The 9,839-nt window shown below is 38.3% G+C and overlaps 1 protein-coding gene across 3 annotated transcripts in view; it reads left to right on the forward strand.

Annotated features, from left to right (window-relative positions):
• lyar (Ly1 antibody reactive homolog (mouse)) overlaps positions 1-788 on the forward strand; it is a 29,497-nt gene extending 28,709 nt beyond the window's left edge. For all 3 annotated transcript variants that reach the window (XM_077195710.1, XM_077195711.1, XM_077195712.1), the window contains exon 9: positions 367-788. In XM_077195710.1, the coding sequence (XP_077051825.1) occupies positions 367-504 (138 nt within the window). In that variant the 3' untranslated portion in view covers positions 505-788. The remainder of the gene's footprint in view (positions 1-366) is intronic.
• Positions 789-9,839: the final 9,051 nt, after the last annotated feature.

The raw sequence follows: 9,839 nt of genomic DNA on the forward strand, positions 1-9,839 counted from the left end.
CTGAGCAGAAACACACACTCATGTTCCTCTCGGGCTCCTCAAAGCTGCGCTGGGTTTCTCCTCAGTGTAAAGGGTTAGAGCCTCTGTCACTGTTTCACATGTTCGTAGAGTTAGTTTCTGGAGTAAATATATCTGCTATAATCTGTGTGTTACACGGCCTTTAATAATGGCGTGTGCCGGTGTTTCACGAGCGTTCGGACGATCAGCGAACACTAGCGTCACTGCAGATCTATAGCGCGGGTCTAGCCGACGCTGGAGGAGGACATTAGTTCCTCTAAAAACGACTCTCCGGTGCGAAAGCCTTTTAGTTTCATGTTCTCTTGGACCGAGACGTTTGACATCGACTCATCGTCTGACTTTTTCCAGGTTTTGGCAGCTTATTATTCGTTTACTGGAGATGGAAACTACAGATCGGAAGAGGAGCTTCTGTCTCTGTTCAACAAGAAGATCAACAACAACCCCAAGTTTAAAACCCTGAAAGAGAAAGTCCGACTGGTGAAATGAGGTTTCGTCTTCTGGAATAAATGCTGGAACGTCCGTCTGTTTCTTCAGTTGTGTCCTGAATGATGTGGGATAAATGTGATTAATGCCTAAAACAGTGATATCAAGAACAATTTCTGTATATGGCTTATTAATAACACATACTATGTTGAAGCAGGCAGAACATTAAGTGTTTAAAACCGTAATAAAGCGTTTAATGTAATTTAGCGCATATTCTGGGCTCATCTGCTTGAGTGAATTAGGTGTATACTGAGTTTGGTGTTTTAATAAAACTTTTAATTCATCAAGCCAGGAGTTTTATAATGGTTTCTATGGGGGGGGGCTCATAATCTGGGTTATATATATATATATATAATGCATCTACATCAATAATGTGTTGTTTGTTCTTCTTAAATCAGTGTTTTTGTAGGTTAAAGTCATCCTTTTGTCAATCATTTTATCCCTTAAAATTCATCTTTGATCACCAAGATTAGATATTTAATTATTTTTTTCCTTGAAAAAACATTCTTCATGTCTTATAATATTATGGCATAATCGGGTTAGAATGTCCCAACTTCTCTCACACTATTCGTACTAGGAAAGGTGTAGAATAGGCCATATGCGCTGGTGTTCAGGTCTCAGCGCACAGACACACACGTGTGTTACCCCGTCACCGAGACCTGTGCCGGAGAGACGATCTGTGTGCGGCTCGGTAGTAAGGGCTGAATCGGACTCTTGTGTGGGACATTCCTCCTGTCCCGGGGCGGTTCAGCTGGCCCGCGCACACAGAGCCTCCATACAGGCGCGAGCGCTGCGCGGCCCCGCGGGTCAGGGCTCCAGAATGGGCTGCCTGTTACACACACACACACACACACACACACAGCGAAGCGCTCCGGAGGCTGATAATCCCTGTGTGCGGCACTGATCCCGCGCTTAGCTGTAATCATATCGGCGGGACGGGCTTTAGCGCAGCCTAGCTCACGTTAGCCGGACTTAAACTGCTGGTTTATACCGGTAATATTGTCGTATATGCAGGAGTGTAAGAAGAACTGGAAATTTAAGCTTTATACTCTGTCAATTTAAAAGTCTAAGTACCTATCCAAAACAAGTACTGGAGTGAAAGTTAAAAAGTATCCACATTTAATTCTTCAAATGTGAAAAGTTAAACCCTTTTCTAAACTTTTTTAATTGCCTTCTGAAAACAAGAGGCGGTAGAGATTTTCTCATTTTTATTTTTGATGAGAAAACTTTGTAAAGAAATCGTATTTCTCATTGTTCTGACTCTAGGACAGATGTTAAAGTCAACCAATATTCTGAAACATATTACCTGAATGTTTTGAGTTAAAATTAGGTGCAGATGATTTTACATTTTAATATGTTCTACTATATTTCAAGACTAATCATGAGCTGTTTCTAGACTGCATTCATCCAGCCATTGATTGTTAAACTGTTATAAAAACGCATTGTAATCTGTGTCTGAAAGGGTTCACCCAAAAATCACTTACTCACCCTCGTCTGTCACAGTCACTTAAGGATAAAGAAAAATTTGTGGTTACACTTTATTTTACAGTGTCCTTGTTACATATGTCATGCATAATTACATGCAACTAACCCTCAACCAAATCCTAATTGTACCCTATTGTAAGTACATGCAGTTACTTAATATTACTCAGTACTTAAATATAGATTTACACTGTAACAATTACACCTTAAAATAAAGTGTAACCCTTTATGTGAATGTGTCCTTGTTGCATTTAAGTAATATTAATAACAACATGTACTTACTATAGGATTATGGTTGAGATTAGGGTGTGTTTAAGGTTAGTTGCATGTAATTATGCGTAATTTATTGTTATTATATAGTAACACGTAACAAGGACACAGTAAAATAAGTGTTACCAAATATTTTTAGTTTTAAGTAAATGAGAAACAATTCAAGACAATCACACCTTTTGGTAATCCCGTTCATCGGATTAGATCAGGATAGCAACGGTACGTCTGCTAAAGATCTGTTATTCTGGAAAGCATCTGTGTTTAAACATCTTAGAATAAGGCAGTTTTACATACATTACAAATCATAAACATCTTAAAGACATCTTCTAAATGTCTATATGACATCTGACAGGAAATGTCCTAGAGACAAATTGCAGATGAGCAAACTCTAAAACATAGGTTTTCCATACGTCTCCGAGATGTACGTGTGCTATCGGGAGGGATTCTGCTAGTTTTGATCCTATAGATACTACACAAACGTCTGCAAGATGTCTGTTAAAGAGCGCTTCATCTGGAAAACATTGGATGTGTACAAACATCTGAGAAACGTCTTTAAGATGTCAGTTTTACATGCGTTAAATCATAAATATTTTAAAGAAATTTTCTAAATGTCTATTTAACTTCTGACAGGACACGTCCTAGAGACGTATTGCAGATGAGCAAACTCTAAAAATACATCTTCCAGATGTAAACAAGCACATCAAATAGACGTCTCCGAGATGTACGCGTGCTGTTGGAATAGTCAAAGTCAACTTATAGTCATTTTTAGCTAATTTCACAGGGTAAAAATGCTGTTCCTTCAGGAAACAACAGTGACACGTGTTGCAGACAATAAATACAGACAATATTATCACGGTCACAGAATAAAACCATTATTGCAGATGAGTGCAGTTGCAGTGGAATATTACTGTCATGGAAAACTACTCTCCGGTCAGTATACAATAATCAAAATAGATAATCAAGAATCTATTTTAGTTATCCAAACTCTTCTGTTGAACATAAAAGGAGATATTTTGAGAAATGTATGTTTTGTCTCATCCATACAATGAAAGTCAGTGGGGTCCAATATTCTTCAAAACATCATCTTTTTTGTCTTGTTTCCAGTCCAAATATCAATAATTTCTTAAATCAAGATGCATTTACTAAAGTTGTAAAATGACATAAGATATTAAGTCTCGTTTTCTGGGGGAATTCATTAAAATTAAGTGAGTTGATGCTTGAAACAAGCAAAATTATTTGCCAATGGGGTAAGAAAAATAATGTTGTTTCTGTTTGAATTAAGATTATTTTTCTTACCCCATCGGCAGATAATCTTGCTTTTTTTAAGCATCAACTTAATTTTAATGAATTCCCCCAGAAAACAGGACATAATATCTTGTCATTTTACTCGTATAGTAAATGCATCTTGATTTAAGAATTTTTAGATATTTGGACTGGAAACAAGACAAAAATACTAAGAAAAGCTTTGTTTCCAGTGAACAGATTTGGAACGATGTAAACAATGACAGAATGATCATCTTTGGGTGGATCATCACAGATTCGTTCTCACATGTGCTGAGTGTGAGTGTTTCTAACACATAATGCTGAGTTTTGGTTTGTTTCATGAGATTCTTTGCTTTCGTTGGCAGCATGCGTCATCACTGACATGCTGAAACATGATTGTGGGAAATGTTGAGACATGCTCCACTCGGCTCCGTCGCAGGAGTCAGCAAAAACCAGAGCCGTGTGCAGTATGTAAGGTATACGTCTCTGATAAAGCTTCCTCACAGAACGCTATTGTTCTCCTCATCGCTGCCCCAAAGGCCTCTGGGAAACAGGAGCAGAAAACCTGGTTCACTGCAGCTGAGGGAAATGGAAGTATATGGTTTTATTGTCTGTTTGGGTGAGAAACAAATGCGCTCAGCGTTTTCTCAGAATATCTGGCCAGCACACACACACACACTAAAGGAAGTTTGATGTTCAGATGTGCTGAATGACCGGCATTATGAAGCGTAGGTCTTTTGTCCGGTCAGCTCAGAACATGATACTCTCATAAAGCACAATCCAGGTTCTGTTTTGAGTTCTGGTTTGTGGTGAAGATAAGAGCAGGCCACAGGTAAGCCAATCGCTTCACATCTTGATAACTGTTTAGTGTCTGGCTGATTTGTTTGATGTGATTTTTGAATATTGGAAGGCCTCTCTGCATTTGTGTGTAAATCAGACACGCATGCTGGTCAATCAATGTGGGTTTATCAAATATCCATCTGGTTGCATGAAGTGTTTGGGATATCTGGATAGTTTTAAGGTTTTGCAGAGTAAAATATGGAGAGACTGATGTCTCCACACTCCCAAAAACCAGACTGAGATTTGATTCACCTCTGCAGACTCACAGTAAATCTGCCTCGGTCATCATCTCACAATTGTTTCTCTTAGACTTTATTAAGGTTATATGTTCAGGACGTCTATCATCGGTCTGAGGAGAAGGAGGAGACGGAGATCTGAAATCATCATTCCTCTTCGAGTTATTTCTGCTATTGTTGCATTGCCTTCTGAGAGGAGATTTGATCATTTTAACTCCTGATTGGTAATGTTTAAGGAACGTCACCAATGGTGAATAGGGTAACAAATGAACTAATGGATATCACTATACTTTTCCAGTTGATTAATTCCATTAGGAAATGCAAAAAAAAGTGTATTACAAGTTTTGTGGAATGTTATGTTTAAATATGTAAACAAGGAATTATCTAAGGAAATATGCAATAATTTGCATACATTTCCAGCACATTAATCTGAAAATTGGATAAAGCCTGGTTCATACTTCTTATCAGATTTTGTTGACATATTAGAGTTTAAGGTTTTTATAGAGGGGATTTTGGATTTCTCTTTTTATTACTCCATAAATCAGAAAATACTGTCAACAGCTGAAAAAAAAACATATTTTTAATATGTTTTTAGGAATAAAATGTTATATAAATCGGAGTGAATGATATATGAACAAACCCCTCAGTAAAAACTTTCAGAATATAGATATGAATAAAACTGTAAGTTCTGGTGTTTATAAGTGCTGCTGAAGTGGAGAAAAAAACTTTTAAAGATGTGTATCGTAATTCAAATCTACAGACGCAAATAGATAAAGTGCAACAAAATAAACTTTATTTTCACTATTCTGAAACAACACACTGTGAAAAGCCAAATACAGTAGAGTCCAAAATCTCAAAGTTGGCCAGTGCATGAAAGAAACAAGTCAAGTCAGCTTTATTTATATAGCGCTTTTTACAATACAGAGTGTTTCAAAGCAGCTTTACAGAGATAACAGGAAAATAATTAAACAAAGTTTGTTTCTAGAAGAAAATAGAGTCACAGTCCAGCTTAAGTAAGTTCAGTGATGTTTCATTTCTGTTGTAAAAAAGTCAATTTTGTCAATATATATATATATATATATATATATATATATATATAGCCGCTCTGGAGTAAACCATGATGTCATAGTCCAGATCAATAATGTTGAATATAAAATGAAATGGCAGCAATGCTTTTGCATGTACTGTCTCTTTAAATGACGCTGCATTAATTGTACAGTATGCAGTTTCTCATGTATGTGTGTGTGTGTGTGTTTTTTGGATCAGTTCTGCTCCAGATGGATTGGGCTCCAGCTGGCAGGAAACTCTAGTCGAGGTGTATTTAGAGAGACCAGGGCTGTTGGCAGGAGACAGTATTCCACACCTGTGCTCACCTGTGCTGGTGTCTACACACCTGAACAACAGCTGACCTCCTGAACCCACACACACCTGAACAACAGCTGACCTCCTGAACCCACACACAGGTGCTGCTCACGGACCTGCTGAACTCACAACACTCTCACATGCTGCATTCATCATTTATCCATCCCAATGAGTAGTTGTACATGTTTCTTTTATTGATTATTGGCTTACAGCGTGTTGTGGAAATTTCAGATATATTTGTTCTTTTCAAACATAATTTTTATGCCTGTCTTTGTTGAATGAAAACTTTACTAAGGGAAGTAGCGACAGATCTTTTATTCCATATTGTGAAGTACATCTGAGAGTAACGAATTATCAAAAAAGAAATAAATGAAGGGGAGGACTTGGTTTAGTATATCATGATTATGACTTTTTATGTCAATTTCAACTTTTAAAATGAATAAAGGAAATAAATGTCATATTTATGACTTTTTGTGTAATAATTTCAACCCTTTAATGTCATGATTATTACTTAATATGTCATCATTTTGACTTTTTATGTCATATTTAACTTAGTAGCCGGTCAAAATTTCAACCTTTTATATCATAATTTAAACTTTTTGTCCTTATTATGACTTTTTAGTCACATGTTTGCTGGGAGCCGGAGCATCCGACATCAAAGCAAATTTATACTGAACAAAATTATAAACGCTTTTGTTTTTGCCACCATTTTTCATGAGCTGAATTTAAAGATCTAAGACTAAAATATTATTCACAAATCTGTCTAAATCTGTGTTAGTGAGCACTTCTCCTTTGCCGAGATAATCCATCCACCTCACAGGTGTGGCATATCAAGATGCTTATTAGACAGCATTATTATTGCACAGGTGTGCCTTAGGCTGCCACAATAATAGGCCACTACAAAAATGTGCAGTTTTACTGCATTGGGGGGTCCAGGGTGTGGGGGGGTCCGGGGTGGGGGGTGACATGTCCGGTGAGTATGCTGGCCATGCAAGAACTGGGATGTTTTCAGCTTCCAGGAATTGTGTACAGATCCTCCAACATGGGGCCGTGCATTATCATGCTGCAACATGAGGAGATGGTTGTGGATGAATGGCACAACAATGGGCCGCAGGATCTCGTCACGGTATCTCTGTGCATTCAAAATGCCATCAATAAATACACCTTTGTTCGTTGTCCATAACATACGCCTGCCCATACCATAACCCCCCCACCATAGGCCACTCGATCCACAATGCTGACATCAACAAACCGCTCACCCACACGACGCCACACATGCTGTCTGCCATCTGCCCTGAATAGTGAAAACCGAGATTCATCCGTGAAGAGAACACCTCTCCAAAGCGCCAGACGCCATCGAATGTGAGCATTTGCCCACTCAAGTCGGTTACGACGATGAACTGCAGTCAGGTCGAGACCCGATGAGCACGACGAGCATGCAGACGAGCTTCCCTGAGACGTTTTCTGACAGTTTATGCAGAAATTCTTTGGTTATGCAAACCGATTGTGTCAGCAGCTCCGGGTGGCTGGTCTCAGACGATCTTGGAGGTTATGATGCTGGATGTGGAGGTCCTGGGCTGGTGTGGTGACACGTGGTCTGTGGTTGTGAGGCCGGATTGCACGCTCCCTCAAAACTCGCAACATCTGTGGCATTGTGCTGTGTGATAAAACTGCACATTTTAGAGTGGCCTTTTATTGTGGCCAGCCTAAGGCACACCTGTGCAATAATCATGCTGTCTAATCAGTATCTTGATATGCCACACCTGTGAGGTGGATGGATTATCTCGGCAGAGGAGAAGTGCTCACTAACACAGATTTAGACAGATTTGTGAACAGTATTTGCGAGAAATAGGCCTTTTGTGTTCATAGAAAAAGTCTTAGATCTTTGAGTTCAACTCATGAAAAATGGGGGCAAAAACAATAGTGTTGCGTTTATAATTTTGTTCAGTGTAAAAGTGCTGGCTGATGCTAATTGTAAATTCTCTAAGATTATTATTCACATCGGCACTAATGATGTTCGACTTCGCCAGGCGGAGATCACTAAAATTAACGTTAAAGAGGTGTGTGAACTCGCAAGTATGATGTCAGACACTGTAATTTGCTCTGGCCCCCTTCCTGTTCGAAGGAGTGATGAGATAGTTAGCAGATTGTCATCACTCAATGGCTGGCTGTCTATGTGGTGTCCGCAAAATAATATAGAATTCATAGACAATTGGAAAAGTTTTTGGGGCAGACCTGACCTGTTGAAAAGAGATGGTATTCATCCCTCCTGGAATGGTGCTGCTCTTCTCTCTATTAATTTGGCTCATAGTCTTAGAGCTCAAACATGACAATCTGGGGCTCGGGTCAGGAAGCAGACAAACTGGCTAAACCGACCGTCTGCTAGCGGCCTCGCGTCACCAAGGTCAGATAAATCCCATCACATAGAGGCTCTTTCACCTAGATATCGTCATATAGAGACTGTGTCTGTTCCCCGAATTAGGAAATACAAAAAACTTCCAAACCCATTTAAGGTTAAAAATGTAATTGGTGTTCAACAAATAAAAAACAGATATAAAACAGATGAGCAAATGATAAAGCTCGGGTTGCTGAATATTCGATCCCTTACTTCAAAAGCACTTATTGTTAATGTTATGATTACAGATTATAATCTAGATGTGCTGTGTATGACAGAAACCTGGCTAAAACCAGACAATTACATTACTTTAAATGAGTCCACCCCTCAAGATAACTGTTATAAACATGAACCTCGTCTGAAAGGCAAAGGAGGAGGTGTTGCTGAAATTTATAGTTATTTATTCAGAATTACTTAGAAGTTTAGTTTCAAATATAATTATTTTGAAGTGTTGGTGCTTAATGTAACACTATCTAGTGCAAATGATAAATCACGTTTGAGATTTGTGCTGGCTACTGTATACAGGCCACCAGGGCACCATATAGACTTTATCAAAGAATTTGCTGAGTTATAATAATAATAATTCGTTACATTTATATAGCGCTTTTTCTGGGACCTCAAAGCGCTTTACATAGAAGGGGGAATCTCCTCTCCTTATCAGAGTTAGTACTAGCTGCAGATAAAGCCCTAATGGTTGGTGATTTTATTATACATGTAGATAATGAAAAATGCATTGGGATTGGCATTTAAAGACATTCCGAACTCTATTGGAGTTAGACATTCCCACTCATTGTCGTAATCATAATTTAGATCTAATATTATCACATGGAATCAATGTTGATGCTGTTGAAATTCTGCAGCAGAGCGACGACATCTCAGATCATTATCTAGTCTCATGTAAATTACATTTAGCCGAGGCTTCAAAGCTGACTCCGTGTTACAAGTATGTTAGACCTATCAGATCGCTTTATTTATAATATTCCTAATCAGTTTAGGTCAATTTGTAAATAAAGACTACACGCCTATATATTCAAACCCGCATACCTATAGTCTAGACACGTAATACGCATGTGCATGCCGTCAGTAGCCACAGGTTTGCGTTTTTAAAGCTTGCGCAGAGATAAATAAAAAAAAAAAATATATATATATTCTCTTCAAGCGAATTCTCTTGCACCTTGGAACCTATTTCTAGGTTTGCGTTCTGGAGCCACCAGGCACTGTTGTTGTGCGAGTGAGCGTTTTCTGTTAAAAAGGTGTCCCTTTAGCGTTAATAATTTTTTCTTTGCAACGGAAGTGAATCAATCAAAACTAACTTTATCTGGACAATAACTTTATTCTAGAGCTGCTGTAAAGCCAAAACATTTTATGTTACTGTAATCTCCTATTATCACTGTAAAGATGCTTTGAAACAGTCAATATTGTAAAAAGCGCTGTATAAATGAAGGTGACTTGACTCTAAAATATCTGTTAACTGTAATAAATTTTGTAAT

Source organism: Siphateles boraxobius, unplaced genomic scaffold (assembly GCF_051911475.1).
Source record: "Siphateles boraxobius isolate OS27281-9 unplaced genomic scaffold, OSU_SipBor_1 349, whole genome shotgun sequence".
Classification (NCBI taxonomy): domain Eukaryota; kingdom Metazoa; phylum Chordata; class Actinopteri; order Cypriniformes; family Leuciscidae; genus Siphateles; species Siphateles boraxobius.